Source organism: Prorops nasuta, unplaced genomic scaffold, assembly GCF_024137725.1.
Source record: "Prorops nasuta isolate Cenicafe-Biocafe unplaced genomic scaffold, Cenicafe_Pnas_1.2 PNAS00001, whole genome shotgun sequence".
NCBI classification, from domain to species: Eukaryota; Metazoa; Arthropoda; class Insecta; order Hymenoptera; family Bethylidae; genus Prorops; species Prorops nasuta.
Genome location: NW_027116798.1, coordinates 16834009 through 16852771, shown reverse-complemented (window position 1 = coordinate 16852771; position 18763 = coordinate 16834009). Strand labels below are relative to the sequence as shown.

Genomic DNA, 18763 nt, shown 5'->3' with positions numbered 1-18763 from the left:
AGTCATTAATGAAGGTATGTAATGGTGCCACTTGAAGATATTTGTCAGCAAAAATTTGTAAATATTGGCGCTTGATTACTTTCCAAACGCTTTATTTTTCATTTTTGCACATAATTCTTAAAAGTTTCCGATAATTTCGAAGTGTCCAGTACAAAATCTGGACTAATAGAGTAAATTTTCACTTAAGTCACTTAATTTGTAATATTTTTAACTATAATTTCGTTAGTCGTATTTTTAATTCACATACGATATATGTCTGTATAATATTTAAATACACTTTGTATGGTTAAGTGGCAAAACCGTACGGGGTAAAATCGGACTTCATACCTTCATTAATGACTGAATCAGGAATATAATTTTTGTTATATTAATGGGTTCTTGTTTTACCCTGGTACCCTATTTTACCTGGGTTTCCCCTAATAAATGTATTTATTGTAAAGAAATATGCGCATTAACAAAATTACAAGAAGGATGAGTACAATGCATACAAAATTTTAAATGGGCTCATGAAGGATGAACTGACTAGAAAATTGAAGATTTACATAATTTCTCATGTAATACATGCTAAGTTTGTATCAATTTTTTGTATCCAATTTGAATCCGTGGAGTACCCTATTTTACCCATGGGTCGGGGTAAAACCGTAAATTGTTATGTTTTTTTTAAATTAACATTTGATTGATCAATAATAAAAATAATTATTTAATTTTGTGTCACCACTTTAAAGAAGGCTTATATTTAATCAAAGTGGTTTTATTTTCAATTTTTTAAAAATAATAACCTAAATATAAGCTTTTATCCTTAAGGGTACCATTTTACCCCGGTCTCCCCTATTAAGTTATTCGATTTTCGGATTTAATCCATATCTTTTGCGAAATTGCAAACAGCGAGGGATTGCAATTCTGATAATAATTAGTGGTTGTATTACATATTATTAAAGTTTATTTATTATTTCATAGTATACTAGTTACTCTATCTTTAAAAAATCAATCACTATTATTTTTTTTATGTTTATTGAATTATTTATATTCCCGCTTGAGTATTCGCAATTCCTTCATTGTCCTACATACTTTAATATTTTAGTAAGTTATTTTTGTGAAGCTCGCGCAATTTGCAAAGTAATAAGTTATTTTTTTTTATACTAGAACGGTTTAACTTCTCATAAATTTAAGTTGATCTTCATATAGCCTTGAAATGATTTTTCAAAATGAAACTATTAAAGTCATTTTGTTTCTCTCGGAGTTAAACAACTTTTGTTTAACGGGCTTGTTTCTACAACCTATGGAAAAGTTATTTAGAGTGGGATATGAAAATGGGATACCCTATAAACTTGAAAATTGTTACACTTTCACATGGATTGATTTATATGTTTTAATTATGTTGTTTGAATATAGATGTTTGCATGGAAGAAGCTGAAATTGGTCCCTGTAGAGGTTACTACCAGCGATGGGCATTCAATCCAATAAAATTAATGTGCGCGACTTTTATATATGGGGGTTGCCGTGGCAACAGAAATAACTTCTTAACAGAAGAGGAATGTAAAAATGCTTGCCAAACTGTAAGTAATTTTGATATTTGATTGCCTCTGTAACAGATACATAAATTTTCACTATAATATAAAATTGATTAGTATACTTTCTTATAGAACAAATCTCTCTAAATAAGGAAGCGTTCAGTAAATTGCGGTAATTGCAAAGTTGATTTAATATGTTCAACAAAGCACATGCATGCCTAATGTTACTATGTAATGTTTATTTTAAAAATGAGTTTACTATTATTTGTTCTTGTATATTCATAATAATATAATACCCTTATATTTGTATATCCATTTTTAATAATAAAGAAAAATAAATTATCTTAGTGTATTAGTCCTTTTTAGTAGTTTTGTTGAAAAGAGTAACAATATGGCAACAATAATTTATGGAAGACTACATTGTACTACAAATCTAATGTAAGATTTTGACTATCCTCTTTACAGGACTGTATTTATAATTTTTTATATATAGCTGACATGGCACTAACAAATAAAGTGTATGTATGTTATACCAGATTTTTAACCATATTACAAACCCTCAGAAGCTAGTTATCACTTTTAAGGGAGTACAGCTTGTGACCCTGCACTGCGAAGGTCGTTGTGTATGGGCACAAATATTATTATCTATAAAGTATAAATATAGATAACCTGACTTCAATCTAGTAGATTTGCGTCAAAGCCATTACATCTGTATCCTCCCAAAAAACACTTTCGTACATAAATAGACGGCTTGTAATTTTGCCCTTTCTCTCCAAAAACAGTAATTCCAATAAGAAAAATTATTACAGAGAATAAATAAAACGCAAAAATATACCTGCAACACAAAGGATTGAGATCATTTAGATTAGTCAAGTAATTATACTTCGTCCTAATAAAAGTAAAAACAAAGTTATTATAGAAAATAAATCTCAAACGAAAATACCGGCACCACAAAGAATTCAAATCACTTATAAATTCGATAAGTAATTAAATGGCAACATAAAGCACTGAGATCGCATAAATTAGGCAAGTAAAATTGGTGAATGAATAATTCATTATTATATAATTTTGGTATACGTAGGGGAGACCGGGGTAAAACGATACCCTTAAGGGGATGCATTGAGCGACTCAAACACTCATTCAAGTTTATCTTCCAAATTATTAGGAATATGAACTATTTGTAGAGATTAAATTTACTCTTTTGACTGTACTGAAGCGCGCTACAAACTCGGTTTCTCAAAATTATAAAAAATAATTTTCATAAAAATTATGAATACTTGTAATTTTGTTGGTCATAATAATATTGAAAATTAGGCCTTGTAGCGCGATAAAGAAAAGTTCTATGACTAATTTGAGACCAAGAAGAAACAAATATACCTAAAAATGTGGAAGATTTTTTGGAAAAACTAAATTAGCTATTGAAAGACAAGTTTTACACTATTTTACGGACGTAGAAGTTTCACAGTGCGTTAGACAAGGACGGGCCTATTAGCTCTCTCGCTTTAGAATGGGTTCCCACTCTCTCCCCACCATTTCCCGCTAAACAAACCAACTCTCCTACACACAGCAAGGTGGCTGGCTAAAGCTGCCTGTCGGTGTGAATCCGTAGCGGAATGGAAGAACAAATAATTATTTGTAGATTTCAGGGTTAGGTTTTCGCATATCCGGCGTTGTACCGCTCTTCCATATCATTTCGGGAGGCTGCAGTAAAATTTTCAAAATATTTTATAATCTGCAAGTCTCAAAAAACTTGAATTAGTTGACGAAAGCGTGACTCGTAGCAGCCGACGCTGATTACTAAATTGTGTAGCGCATCAGCGTCGGCTGATATTAGTCACGCTTTAGTCAACTAATTCGAGTTTTTTGAGACTTGTAGATGATAAAATATTTTGAAAATGTTACTGTAGCGTCCTGGAATGATATGGAAGGGCGGTACAAGGTCGGTTTGCGAAAACCTAACCCTGAAACCTAGAAATAATGATTTATTGTTGCATTACGCTACGAATTCACACCGACAGGCAGCGTTAGCAAGCCGTCTTGCTGTGTGTTGGTGCTCGTAGGTGATGCGCTACACAACTTAGCGATCAGCGTCGGCTGCTACGAGTCACGCTTTCGTCAACTAATTCAAGTTTTTTGAGACTTGTAGATGATAAAATATTTTGAAAATTTTACTGCAGCCTCCCGAAATGATATGGAAGAGCGGTACAATGCCGGATATGCGAAAACCTAACCCTGAAATCTACAAATAATTATTTGTTCTTCCATTCCGCTACGGATTCACACCGACAGGCAGCGTTAGCCAGTCACCTTGCTGTGTGTAGGAGAGTTGGTTTGTTTAGCGGGAAATGGTGGGGAGAGAGTGGGTACCCCTTCTAAAGCGAAGAGAGCTAATAGGCTTGTCCTTGTCTAACGCACTGTGAAACTTCTCCGTCCGTAAAATAGTGTAAAACTTGTCTTTCAATAGCTAATTTAGTTTTTCAAAAAAATCTTCCACATTTTTAGGTATATTTGTTTCTTCTTGGTCTCAAATTAGTCATAGAACTTTTCTTTAGCGCGCTACAAGGCCTAATTTTCAATATTATTATGACCAACAAAATTACAAGTATTCATAATTTTTATGAAAATTATTTTTTATAATTTTGAGAAACCGAGTTTGTAGCGCGCTTCAGTACAGTCAAAAGAGTAAATTTAATCTCTACAAAAAAGTTCATATTCCTAATAATTTGGAAGATAAACTTGAATGAGTGTTTGAGTCGCTCAATGCATCCCCTTAAGGATAAAGGCTTATATTTAGGTTATTATTAAAAAAAAATTGAAAATAAAACCACTTTGATTAAATATAAGCCTTCTTTAAAGTGGTGACACAAAATTAAATAATTATTTTTATTATTGATCAATCAAATGTTAATTTAAAAAAAACATAACAATTTACGGTTTTACCCCGACCCATGGGTAAAATAGGGTACTCCACGGATTCAAATTGGATACAAAAAATTGATACAAACTTAGCATGTATTACATGAGAAATTATGTAAATCTTCAATTTTCTAGTGAGTTCATTCTTCATGAGCCCATTTAAAATTTTGTATGCATTGTACTCATCCTTCTTGTAATTTTGTTAATGCGCATATTTCTTTACAATAAACACATTTATTAGGGGAAACCCAGGTAAAATAGGGTACCAGGGTAAAACAAGAACCCATTAATATAACAAAAATTATATTCCTGATTCAGTCATTAATGAAGGTATGAAGTCCGATTTTACCCCGTACGGTTTTGCCCCTTAACCATACAAAGTGTATTTAAATATTATACAGACATATATCGTATGTGAATTAAAAATATGACTAACGAAATTATAGTTAAAAATGTTACAAATTAAGTGACTTAAGTGAAAATTTACTCTATTAGTCCAGATTTTGTACTGAACACTTCGAAATTATCGGAAACATTTAAGAATTATGTGCAAAAATGAAAAAAATAAAGCGTTTGGAAAGTAATTAAGCGCCAATGTTTACAAATTTTTGCTGACCAATATCTTCAAGTGGCACCATTACATACCTTTATTAATGACTGAATCAGAAATGTAGTTTATGTTATATTAATGGGTCCTTGTTTTACCCCGGTACCCTATTTTACCCCGGTCTCCCTTACTACTTGCTCGGACGGGCCAAAAAGTGTAAAGTAGTAGATATTTCAAAATGCAACTGGGACGAAGACTCAAATATAATTTATACTTTTTGGCCCGTCCCAGCAAGTAGTACGTATACAAAAAATATGTAATAATTAATTATTCATTCACTTTTTTTACTTGCCTAATTTAGGCGATCTCATTGGTTTATGCTGCCGTTTGATTACATGCCGAATTTATAAGTGATTTCAATCCTTTGTGTTGCCGATATTTTCGTTTGAGATTTATTTTCTATAATAACTTTGTTTGTTATTACTTTTATTGGGACCAAATATAATTACTTGTGTTATCTAACTGATTTCAAATCTTTGTGTTGACGGTATTTTTGTTTACTATTTATTCTTTGTAATAATATTTCTTTTTGGAATTACTATTTTTGGAGAGAAAGGGCAAAATTACTTGCCGTCTTTTTTTTTTTTATACGAAAGTATTTTTGGGAGGATCCCAGGACTTTTTGTAATATTTCGAAGTCGTCTTAGGAATATATTTTTTGATGAAAATGAAAGAAAATACAGTAAAATCATAAAAATAGTATGTGTATTCGATTTATTGAATTTTATTGAACGGTAATATACATTAAAATATATAAACAATAACATTTCGTAACAATAATTAAATTCATTTTACAATAATAATTGAGAAAAAGTATAACATTTAAGAAAACATTTTTAACATTGAAAAGTAAAAAGAACAAAAAAAAAGTTAAAAAATCGTAATGAATATTTTTTTACTAAAGATACAATATTTTCATGAAAAACAATTTCATTGCATGATTTTAATTTAAATGATGCTCTACCGAGTTAAATCTATTTGAAAGTGATAGCAACTTATTGTGGAGTATATATAATTTTCAAATAATTTACTTACTGGGAAAATTGCAGCCAAAGTGGCGCTGTAAGTGCAGCCATTATTTAGTGAAATGACGTTTTAAATGCAGCCGTGGTGCTAATATTATTGAAAATGTTATTACGAGTAAGATGTTTTTACCCATAATTACAACTTTCAACATTTATAAAAGCAGCCGTTAGGGATAAGAATTATATAATATTGACTGAATTAAATTTCCTCAATGAATATGACATCCGCACTTTTTGAAATTCTGGGCCATGTTTTCTTTTGAACGGTATTATCGTTCATATATATCCATGATTTATCCTTATGTAGTGTTACGCGGCAAAAATCCCTGGTGGATAAAACTCGCCGCGTAGAGCAATATAACGCTTACTCTATAAACGGTATTTGGGGAACGATACGATACAGCCAAAAACTAATACGCGATGATTCCTACGTTTCTCCTCAAATGCTCTAACTCAAACTCTATAAACGATATGTTGGGCGCCAGGTCCACATAGACCAGTTTTCTCTAGTACGTTATTCTCTATAACATTCACTGATTCGATATAGCGAAATTTTCCCCAAAATGCTGGGCTAGCTCGGTCCCGATCTGGATAAGGGAGAGGGGTCTGGTTAGGAGAGGCTTTCGATAAAGCGGCTAAGATAATCATCAGCTAATAAGATAAAATCCGAATAAAGGAAAAGGCATGATTTACATATGAAAATTCTGAGGTTTATTCACAAAATAAGCTATTTACAACGATCAATAACACCTCAGATTTCAAATCGTAAGAGCTAAAAGTCGAAATTCGTTAATCGATTGGCCCGCCACTTTCTATTACCCTTTATGATAAATTCTCAAAGGATTACAAGTATCAGGCCGAGGTACATGAAGAGGATACAACTCACTTTAGAGAAAATGATGGTGAATATTGCCTACGATCACGGCCAATCACCTATACCGACAATTAATGACGCAAATATTTAATCAAAGAGGACTCTAACTATCTCACACGCCTCAAAAGCGGAGAACATATTCTTCAAGCTGAAAGAGAACTGGAGACGGAATTGAAGCCCGGCGACACTCAATCTTGGACTATCAATCCGTTAAACGATACAAAACTCGGGCAATGTTGTCCCGGCAAGACTCTATAAAGATATCGAAAATTATGTCGAGCCTACAACAAGCAGGCCCCGACGCGCGACACCGCCAACGATAAATAACTAAAATAATAAGGAAAATAATTTGTTTTTCTCCAGCTGACTTCTCGGGACTCTACTTTAATGATTATTCACTGTATCGGTATTGAATTCCGGGCCATGATCCTACGCAAAGCTAAAATTAAAGGTTTTCTGGCAACTACGAGAATTGACTCGATATAACGCAAATTAGGCAATTACTGGCATGGTCGACCCGAGGGAGGCACTCACCGATCTGCTCAATTCTTCCGGCTTCGACACCTCAAACTCTTCCTCTCGATTACGGCAGCTTTCCTCAGGACAAAGTTGGTCGGGCAGATTCAACCAGGCTCCTGGAGACAGTCGTAGGTCAGGTTCGGAGAGCTCCAGATTCACTTCGGATTCCAACAAGGGCCGAATTTCGACTACTGTAGCGGTACAGTGATCTCGGTACCTTTCGATCATCCCCCACCTAGTGATTAATAGGCTCGGATATCGATCGGATTACCAAATATTCACGAGGATCCGCGGTATCATGCGATCCTCTTCTCGTCACTCTTCCCTCTTCTTTTCCGTCGTCAGGCGGAAGTTCCGTCCTGAACGACTCTCAATATTTTCTTTGGCGGTAGCGGGAGCGATAGTCTTAGGCTGAGGCTGCTCCGGAATCAATTGTCGATAGGTGTTCTCAGCGATGGCGGCTAGGCGATAAATACTCCATCCTGATATGATCCTTCTTTATATTCTGAGCACTTTACGTTAACTCAGGCCTAGTTTGCATAGCGTAGCGACCTATAGAGCTTCTGTTCGGGTCCCAATCTAGTTGAGCAGGGAGGCGACGACTATCGGGAGTCCGGAAAGCGAGAAGGCGAAGCTGCGGGGTCCATTGTTGACGATCCTGGTTTTGCTGGCGAGGTGGTAAGGGGGTAGGAGAGCGGAGAGGCAAGGCCCCCACTCCGGTCGACACGCCGTACAAGCGATTACAGATTATAAAAGGCATAATGCGTGAGAAGAAAGCCAAAAAGTGCAATTCGAGATAGATGACTAAATATCACCACCTGGTGACGCGATAAACAAAGTCATATGATGGCTAATTGAAACTTCTGACCTTTTAGTGGTGGCGGGATCCCGCAGCGATCCTGGAGTCTCCCCCCCACCTTGGGCTGAAAAGCTTAGTCTAACATGCTCATAAAATGGCTTATTTGCCGATTTCCCAACTTAATTTAAAAATGGTCAATCCCGAGGGTGCATTCGAGAGCGAGAGGAGGGTTCCATCAATTATGTTTGTGACGCCGCCAAGACACTTAGATTTGGCCACGTCACAACTCCCCCCTCCTTGTGATGGGAGACCGAACTTAGGCTCTCCCTCCATTCGACCAGCCGGAACGGGCAATTTGCCATGGGTAGGACCCGCCCCTTTTTTTTTTTTTTTTTTTTTTGTGTTACTCCTATTACATAATTGAAAGGACTTTAAAAAGGAAATCGGACGATAGGGGAAAGGCTGGTTCTTCCATCCTGTTCCTTCGAGGTACTATTTCTTAAATTACATCTTTAAGTATTCCTCCGCACACCTAACACTTATCTAATCCTCCAGGAACCCTCTATGAACATCTCTACTTTCGACAGTCATAACATTACTTCACAAAATATATCACAATATTCTCCTACACAAAAAATGATAACGCCTACCCTGAACATCGAGCCAATAACCTCACCAATTTCTCCTACAATTCTTATGCATCAAAACACACAGGAGCCTAACATACACGACACGTCCTTTGTTCCCACCGCACCTTGCGATATAATGGACCTCCCTAAGAACCATAAAGAAATCCTTCCTCCTATTTCTCCAACCCCTCAACATAACTCGCCTCAACTTGAACCACAGGAAGTCGCCACAGAAGTAAATGATTTAAAGCTCAATCACCCTGCAATCACAGACTCTATAAACTCCAAAACTATAATTCGTACATCTAATCTAGATGATAAACTAGACTCGTATAAAAGACCACCATCCAACAATACTAAACCGAACCATGAAATGTCTCCTCAAACTTTCATTAACATAATGAATAATACCAAATCTCGAATTCACCTCAAAATTAAAAAATTCTTTATATATTATGAATTCAAAGATGCAGAGTACATTCCACAAGATAAGTATAACAAGCTAATCATCAGATGTTACAATGCTATTTTTGGCTACTGTCAACTTTCTTTCATTAAAAGAAACTACTTATTAAGCATCGAAAAGTTTGAGGAACTTATAAATGACCTGACAATTCTACTAATCCCAAGAGGAGCCTACCTTTTACCATACAACCCGATAACCTGGTCAATAACATGTAAATGCCCCCCTGCTCGCATCATCACTAAATACATTACCAAAACTAAATACATTGATGTCTCTGGAGTTAGACTTAGAAAGCTCTCAGAGGACGACATGAAAGTCATAGTTGAGATGTGGCAATCCTCATGGCAAAGAATCATCAAGAGAAACCAGAATGATCCACACATCACACACTTCTCACTACTTATACCTTCTATAAAATCATGGTTTTTTAGAGAAAGAGGCACTCTATCTGCAAACATTTGCCTATTCCTATTCTCCCCGTCTCCTCCTCCTAATCACTGCTCCTGCTCCTCTCCTAATGCTCACTCCTGGTCCCACGTCTTAATGAGCTGTCCAAAATGGCAGGAATTGAGAAAAACCTGCATGCTTTTTAATAATTATCTTCTAGAAGACGTGATTCATGAATGGTCAACCTCGGAATATCGCTGTCAATTAGGAGAAAAATTCTTTAAAGAAATCTTTAAATATAGCTTGGTCTAATTTTATTAATGAAATTGCATCCCTCTAGCTTAATACTTTGTCATAAATTATACTTCACTCAATAAAAACAATACACCTTATGAACTTGTTTTTTCCCCTTAAAACAACATAGTCTATTTATTATACCCCTACCTCTTCTTTTCCTCCTCCCCTTAAATTATAGTATCCTTGACAACATAATTCCTTAATTTCCAGTTATCTTTACAGTTCTTTCAATTCAACTCACAAGACAAGACAAAATGTCCAACACTTCTACTCTTAAACTTACTATCTCTAAGATTAATAATCTAAACACAGATACATCTGACCTAACTGACATAAATAGTCAACTCTCCAATCTTTTAAAAGGAAACATTGAAGCAATTAATCAGAATGCTAGTATTCGCAACAAAACACGCATTAGGAGTCAGCTAAGAGCAGCTAGAATTAAACAAGCAGCTCTTAATCCTCTCTCCACCATCGCCAAAATCTTAAAAGAAATTGACATGGAGTTTTTTCCTCCAGAAAACATAAAAATTACAATTAAAAACTCCTCTAATACCCTTATATTATTTACAGACATCACTCTTACACAAAAAGACCTTCTTAAAGGAAAGATCGATCACGAATTTAAAAACTCTGAAAAATACAAGATCATTTATGCAGATCCTCGTCTTAGGAAACATACAAAATACTACACAAATTTCTATTTACATAGAATTCCTTTACAACTAGACGACATATCTCTCATTGAACAAATACCAGAACAAGTAAACAATCTAGGATTCCCCGAACAAAACATTATGCACATTAGAAGCAGAGATGTTAACTTGTGGGAATTCGGTATCCCCACCACGCCGCCACTAGCTTGCACGCACACAGTGCCAGCGGTACATCGGTGAGCCAACCCCACTACTGTCGCCGCTCGCTGGTCACGCACACAGCTACATCGATACGTGCGTGTCTCGGCTTTCGCCGTTGAAGTTCGGTTAGCTCCGGTGAGGTATGAGTACGAGAGGGATGAATATACTTTTCTCGGACCTCTCTTTCGCTCTCTATTTCACCTAAGTTTAGCCAACGAGCCGCGCGAAACTCCTTTTCCAAGGGTGTCGGCCGGCTCGATGCGCTCGTAAGAGAAATTTATTTTTTGACAATTATAATACAGGAAAATTATTAAATGTTACTATAATTTAACAATTATCCTCAAAATTGTAAAAAATTTTTGTATATAAAAAATTATTATGAGATGAAATAAAACTAACAAAGAAATAATATTATCCGTGTAACTAATTGAAAGAAAAAACCCTTATTATATTGCACAAAATGATCACTGAAGTGTGACATTTAAAATTAATTAAATAAAAAATTATACGAGAATACATGAGATTGATTAATTTGAAAAAATGGTTAAAAATGAGGTAAAAACTCGACCATTTTCTTGCAACATCACTGTACCGATGGTGATTTGGATTTGCAAATATCACAAAATTGTCCAAAATTCATCAATTTCCTATGAAATGCAAAAATCTGACATAATTTCTATGATGAGAGCCTAATAAATGAAAATGTGGGGCGGCTAGGATGTTTCTTCGGTTACTTTCTTGTATGGTACACCTATAAGCGAATGAAATCTCCTAAAAAATATGCCAAAATAATGGCAGGAAATAAAATTGCGCCTTAATATTACAATGTAAAATACAATGTCAAGAAATAGCTCAAACTAACAACTTTCAAACTTGTTTCATGCAAAATTTTAGTGTAGGAGGTACTTCCGCCTTGAAAATTTTGCAAATTCATGTATAATTGTTGATAAATAAATAATTATTGATCCAGAATGCACTTAAAATAAAGGATTATTAAAATTGAGTTTTACACTATGAGCTTTAAAAATCTGACTTTATTTCTATATTGAGAGGCAAATAATTCCGTTGGTCAAGCTTCTTGGCTCTTTTTTCGGCCATAATCTGGTGTAAAATGTCCGAATGAACAAATACATACTATAAATGATCATTAAATCACCTTGGAACCAAAAGTTGACTTTCATAGCTATGTTGCAAAATCAAGCCTAGAAATGGCTAAAATTGTCCATTTTCAAACACATTTAATGGGAAAGTGGAGTGTCGTAGCCGCTTCCGGTTGGATTTTTTTGCTATTTCAGGTATAGTTGTCAGTAATAATAATAAAAATACCCTCTGAAAGCTCTGAAATGGTAAGTTTATTGAAATTCAATTTTACCCTATGAGAATCAAAAATCTGACTTTAAGCACATATTGAGAGGCAAATAACTCAATTTCTCTTGCTTCTCGGCTCTTTTTTCGGCCATAATCTGGTGTAAAATGTCCGAATGAACAAATACATACTATAAATGATCATTAAATCACCTTGGAACCAAAAGTTGACTTTCATAGCTATGTTGCAAAATCAAGCCTAGAAATGGCTAAAATTGTCCATTTTCAAACTCATTTTCTACAAAATTGGAGTGTCGTAGCCGCTTCCGGTTGGATTTTTTTGCTATTTCAGGTATAATTGTCAGTAATAATAATAAAAATACCCTCTGATTGCATTGGAATTGAAATATTCATGCAATTGAGTTTTACACTATGAGAATAAAAAATCTGACTTTAAGCACATATTGAGAGGCAAATAACTCAATTTCTCTTGCTTCTCGGCTCTTTTTTCGGCCATAATCTGGTGTAAAATGTCCGAATGAACAAATACATACTATAAATGATCATTAAATCACCTTGGAACCAAAAGTTGACTTTCATAGCTATGTTGCAAAATCAAGCCTAGAAATGGCTAAAATTGTCCATTTTCAAACACATTTAATGGGAAAGTGGAGTGTCGTAGCCGCTTCCGGTTGGATTTTTTTGCTATTTCAGGTATAGTTGTCAGTAATAATAATAAAAATACCCTCTGAAAGCTCTGAAATGGTAAGTTTATTGAAATTCAATTTTACCCTATGAGAATCAAAAGTCTCTCTGAATCTCCATACTCAGCGAATAAAGCTTGTTGAATTTCTCTTCGTGTTCCATGAAATATTTCCTATTGGAAAAATGAAAACAATTTTTAATTGTAAATTGTTGCAGTGTTTTTTTTTTTTTTTTTTTAAGGGAAAAATGCATCCTGGCACACTTAGTATTACGGAAACATACATTTCTTCCTATTGTGTTCTTTCATTACACAAAAAGTTATAAAACAGTTGTGTAATGTAAGTTCAATTGTTGGAATGAATATATATTTTAGCCGTATACTAAATAGTGTGGGACTCACCATCTCCATGCTTGTGTCGAATTAATATACTTATTAAGTTCGAACTACATGGTTCTTCTGACAGCGCCTACCCACTAAAAAACCCTCCTTTCGCGGTTTACGTATTTTTTCGGTCAATTTTACGTATTTTCTTTGAACTGTCGAATCCGTCAGACACTATTCTCATTTGTCGAATCCGTCAGACATTTTTTCACTTGATTTTATAATTGTCGAATCCGTCAGACATTTTTTCACTTGATTTTATAATTGTCGAATCCGTCAGACATAGTTTCACTCGATTTTATAATTGTCGAATCCGTCAGACATTCCTTCAATTATCGTAAAGTACTTCGTCATCAAAATCACCATCAATATCATCATCGTCATTTGTGTATCCATGAATTGTAAGAGTTACCTTATTTTCGACGTAACTTCTTGCGTATAAATTATCTTTTTCAGTTAATTTTATGTGTTTTTTACTTATTGGCATTGTAATGCTATCATGATTTGTACATTTCAAATAATTTTTAATGACGCAAATTGCATTTAAAGTAGCAGAACTTATACGATTCCTTTTTTTCGTTTTGACATCAGGAATGATTGAAAAGCACCGTTCTGCTTCTGCATTCGAATGTGGAAGTGACCGTACTATACACGATAGTAATTTCAACAAAGGATATTTTTCCTTCCTTTCACATTTAGTTTGCGAAATTTTTATCCACATGTCATCGAAGGAAAGTCTAGACCATTTATATTTCTGATCTGCTGACTCATCGTTAAATAAAGAAAACCATTCTTTTTTTAGCTCTATGTCATTTTTTATACCAAATGTATTGCCAATTTTTAATAATGCTGCAGCCGATGATTCTCTATCTGAGTTAAAAAGTGAGTTCTCGTTATCAAGAACTGTAAAATTTTTATAAAACTCATCATGTATTGGGAAACGGTTACGAATTTCGTCAGCAGCTTTTATTAAAAGTTTTAAACAATTCTTTTTAATATCATGAACTTGCATTTGCGTTAACGTTTCTTTACTCTTTTGGTCTTGCAGATATTCTTCACAATCATATCCTACGTTTATATCTTCCAACGGAATAATATTAATATCCTTGGAAAAATTAATATCACAGAAATTTGCTTGAGCTATGCAAAACTTCAATAATGCAGGTTTCATGAAATTTCTTAAAATAAAAATTAAAATTTCAACCGATTTTGGCTGCAATAAATGCAGTTTTGTTTCGCGTGCTTGAAACTCGGCATTAAAAGTATTGAACTTATTTAAAATAAAATGCAGAAAATACAAATACGCTTTAGTTTCAGCGTTCTGCATACATTGGTGCAATTCATAGGCTTGCATATTATTTTCTGAGGATTGTTCTAATAGAAAGTTATTTAGAACATCCCAATATTCTAATACACGATCAATACATTTATAGCGAGTAAGCCATCGAGTTTCGGCATGCTTCAACAAATTTGTTATTTTTCCTGCAAAACACCTTTGAAATTCCCGAAATATTGCCGTCCGTTTAGGGCTTCCGCTCACGAAATTAACAATTTTCTTCACAAATTCTTCCGGGAATGAAGGTAGCTCTTTACAAGCAGCGGAAGCAACGAGTGACGATAAATGACATATGCATGGAAACGTTATTATATTTGCATTCTTTTCTAATATTTTCGTTCGAAAAGACGAATTTCTACCGATCATAACAGATGCATTGTCACAGGCTATTGCTAATATTTGGCTTAATGGTATTTGTTTTTTTACCATTTCATTATTAAACGCGGAAAATAACTTTTCGGCCGAACAATCTCTTGCGTCAATATTTATTAATTGCAATAGACGTGTTTGAATTTGCAATGACGCAGGTTCAATATACCGAACCATTATTGAAAACCATTTTTCATTTGTTAAATCCGAAGTCTCATCAACAAATACCGAGAATTTTGTATTTTGTAACGTTTCCGTGAGACTTTGTGTTTCTTCGCGACAAACCACATTAGTTATAATTTTTGATAATTTAACACGTCCTAATGTTATGGCTTGTAGTACTTCCGGTTCCTTGCCTATCTGTTTAAACATATTAACCATTGCGGAGCTTGCTATATACGGGATATTATGTTCTACAAAAAACGTTGACAATCTTATTTCCGCTATATTAACGCGTTCAAGAAAATCAAATTCTTTTTCCTTCGAAAATTCTGCGGAATTAGATGAGCTACTGGAGCTTTGCGGAATATGCCGATTTGAAAATTGAACAGCATTTTGCACGTGAATGCTGGAGGACTCATGTTTCTGAATTTCCGAATAACCGCAATTTAAAACTTTATCGCAAATTAAACAGTGAAACTTACTACTGTCATCAGGTATCGGCTTTGCCCACTTCATCCAAGATGGGTTCAAATCATACCAATGATATTGAAATTTCTTTTTGTGGCTGCTTTTTCTCTTTTGCGGATTGGAAGACATTCTAGTCTTTTTTGATACCGGGCTATTTTCACTGGAAGACATTTTCCACTCTTCCTATCACTTTAATCACTTTATATCACGAAACTGTCAATTAATCCGATTAATAGCTTTAAGGCAAATGCCCAAGATACAAAGGCTTCATCTACTTTTATACATTTATTAAATTGTGTACAAATAAAGGCAGAAATGGGGTAAGGTTCAACGATTTGTAATGTAGGGTTGATGACCTGACGGATAATTAATTAGTTGGCATTAAAAAAAACTGATAGTTTCACTGGGAATCGAACCTGTGACAACAGGATCAGCATTCTTATGCGCTATCCACTCACCCACTACACGACTTCCCCAGAAAATTAAAAATTTCCGATATAAATAGCCAACAAGCTATTAGTAATAAATTGAATTAATAAATAATTCAATTAATAACAAATTCTTTTAGTCTAACTGCCAAATAATATTTTATTAAAGCATATAAAATATTTACGCATTATCGCTTAGATTATATAGACGATAAAGTTTTAACTATCCAATGGAGCCTTGTGGTGTAGTGGGTAAGGCGTCAGACCTCTGTACCGTAGGACGTGGGTTCGAATCCCACTGCAGTAGTCATTTTTTTCGTAAAGATTTTCATGAAATAATTAAAATATTATTAAATGTAAGTAATACTTAATTTATTTCAGTATCGGAAATTAGAAATTTAATTTATATCGCGTTAAGAAGAATTCCAAATCGGTTCCTTCTCGATTTAAAAGTTACGGTTACTGTAATGTAGAAGAACTTGTATATAATACACAGGGTATACAGTAAATAATAAAGATGGCAAATAGAATAAAGCAACTAATCATGTGAAATAATATCTCCAACAATAATAGGTTCTCATGTAACAATTGTGTTAGAAAACCAATAGGACACCTTGTATATTTAATTTGAAAAGTACTGTGGTGATTTGGTGAAGACGAACTTCGTTGGTACCTCACTCGTATCTTGAATCTCGACGGATTAACTTCGAAAGCAGAAGCAAAGGAAGGATAATGTAAGTACTTTCAACAGTATTCAATAAATTTTTGACATTTCTCTCACTTTACTTTCTCCATTATAATTGTCTCATTTATCGAATACAAAAACCTTTTCCTTCATATAATAATTTCAATTCTTTTTGTTTGTTACAGAATCATGGCCGAACCTATGCCCAATGGGAATGGTGAGTGGAAACGAACTTTTTAGTAAAGTCTATTTTGCAAATAATAAATTTTATTAATGATTATCTGTTACAGAAACTACGAAGGATCTCCTGCGAATTATAAAGGAGCGGGTGGAGGAGAACGGGGTTCTCCTCCACCAAATTAAGGAGCGGCTGGAGCGGCTGGAGCAGCAGCAGCCACAGCAGCAGCAACTGCAGCCGCAGCAGCAACTGCAGCCGCAGCAACAACAGCAGCTGCAGCAGCAACAACAGCAGCCGCAGCAGCAGCAACTGCAACAACAGCAGCCGCAGCAGCAGCAACTGCAACCGCAGCAGCCGCAGCAACAGCAGCAACAACAAGTGGCAGTGCAAGCGTTCGTGCCTGCCACTCAGGCGGCGAGACCCGGCTATATACGTAAGCATGAAGAATCTTAAGTGTAGTTAGGCATTTCATCATTTCCATTTACAGAACCTTTCCTTTCCTATTAGTTATATAAAGAATTAGATTAATTATTACAATGGTATCTAATCTAAGAATGTTTTCCTTTTTTCTGTTACAGCTCGAGCTTCTAGTAGGGGAAATAGTAGGCGCTACTATCATAGCCGGGTCAGGGAAGAATACCCCAGACAGCGCAGCAATTCCCGTCCTGCGGGTTATTTTGTGTATTATAATTAAATAAAAAAAAATAAAATGTATTTCACACCTCTATTTATTTCATAAACCCTTACTCCTATTTTACTTCACAGAAGGAGCCACCTCGTAGAGACCGTTAATTTAGATATGATGATTTGAAGACCTACATTTCAGCCATTCAAGAACACTATATTGCAGCACAGCTTAGGAAACTAGAATTAGAGTCGGACATGATTTGATGATGATTAATAGCATCTATTTGTTCATTCGGACATTTTAGACCAGATTATGGCCGAAAAAAGAGCCGAGAAGCAAGAGAAATTGAGTTAATTGCCTCTCAATATGTGCTTAAAGTCAGATTTTTGATTCTCATAGGGTAAAATTCAATTTCAATAAACTTACCATTTCAGAGCTTTCAGAGGGTATTTTTATTATTATTACTGACAACTATACCTGAAATAGCAAAAAAATCCAACCGGAAGCGGCTACGACACTCCACTTTCCCATTAAATGTGTTTGAAAATGGACAATTTTAGCCATTTCTAGGCTTGATTTTGCAACATAGCTATGAAAGTCAACTTTTGGTTCCAAGGTGATTTAATGATCATTTATAGTATGTATTTGTTCATTCGGACATTTTACACCAGATTATGGCCGAAAAAAGAGCCGAGAAGCAAGAGAAATTGAGTTATTTGCCTCTCAATATGTGCTTAAAGTCAGATTTTTGATTCTCATAGGGTAAAATTGAATTTCAATAAACTTACCATTTCAGAGCTTTCAGAGGGTATTTTTATTATTATTACTGACAACTATACCTGAAATAGCAAAAAAATCCAACCGGAAGCGGCTACGACACTCCACTTTCCCATTAAATGTGTTTGAAAATGGACAATTTTAGCCATTTCTAGGCTTGATTTTGCAACATAGCTATGAAAGTCAACTTTTGGTTCCAAGGTGATTTAATGATCATTTATAGTATGTATTTGTTCATTCGGACATTTTACACCAGATTATGGCCGAAAAAAGAGCCGAGAAGCAAGAGAAATTGAGTTATTTGCCTCTCAATATGTGCTTAAAGTCAGATTTTTTATTCTCATAGTGTAAAACTCAATTGCATGAATATTTCAATTCCAATGCAATCAGAGGGTATTTTTATTATTATTACTGACAATTATACCTGAAATAGCAAAAAAATCCAACCGGAAG

General features: G+C 34.7%; 3 protein-coding genes across 3 annotated transcripts in view; 2 read left to right on the top strand and 1 right to left on the bottom strand.

The window, feature by feature from the left end:
* fat-spondin (extracellular matrix protein f-spondin) overlaps positions 1–1854 on the top strand; it is a 431834-nt gene extending 429980 nt beyond the window's left edge. The window contains exons 10-11 of the mRNA XM_066727852.1: positions 1393–1556; positions 1644–1854. Of these exons, the coding sequence (XP_066583949.1) occupies positions 1393–1556; positions 1644–1658 (179 nt within the window). The 3' untranslated portion in view covers positions 1659–1854. The remainder of the gene's footprint in view (positions 1–1392; positions 1557–1643) is intronic.
* Positions 1855–13607: 11753 nt separating this feature from the next.
* Positions 13608–15785, bottom strand: LOC136773352 (protein FAM200A-like). Its single transcript, XM_066726974.1, has one exon. The coding sequence runs from the start codon at positions 15783–15785 to the stop codon at positions 13608–13610; it is 2178 nt and encodes a 725-aa protein (XP_066583071.1).
* Positions 15786–16330: 545 nt separating this feature from the next.
* Positions 16331–17716, top strand: LOC136773348 (putative uncharacterized protein DDB_G0294196). Its single transcript, XM_066726961.1, has 5 exons — positions 16331–16776; positions 16913–16944; positions 17018–17338; positions 17484–17586; positions 17671–17716. Exons 2-5 carry the CDS (start codon positions 16917–16919, stop codon positions 17714–17716), a joined length of 498 nt encoding a protein of 165 aa, XP_066583058.1. The 5' UTR covers positions 16331–16776; positions 16913–16916.
* Positions 17717–18763: the final 1047 nt, after the last annotated feature.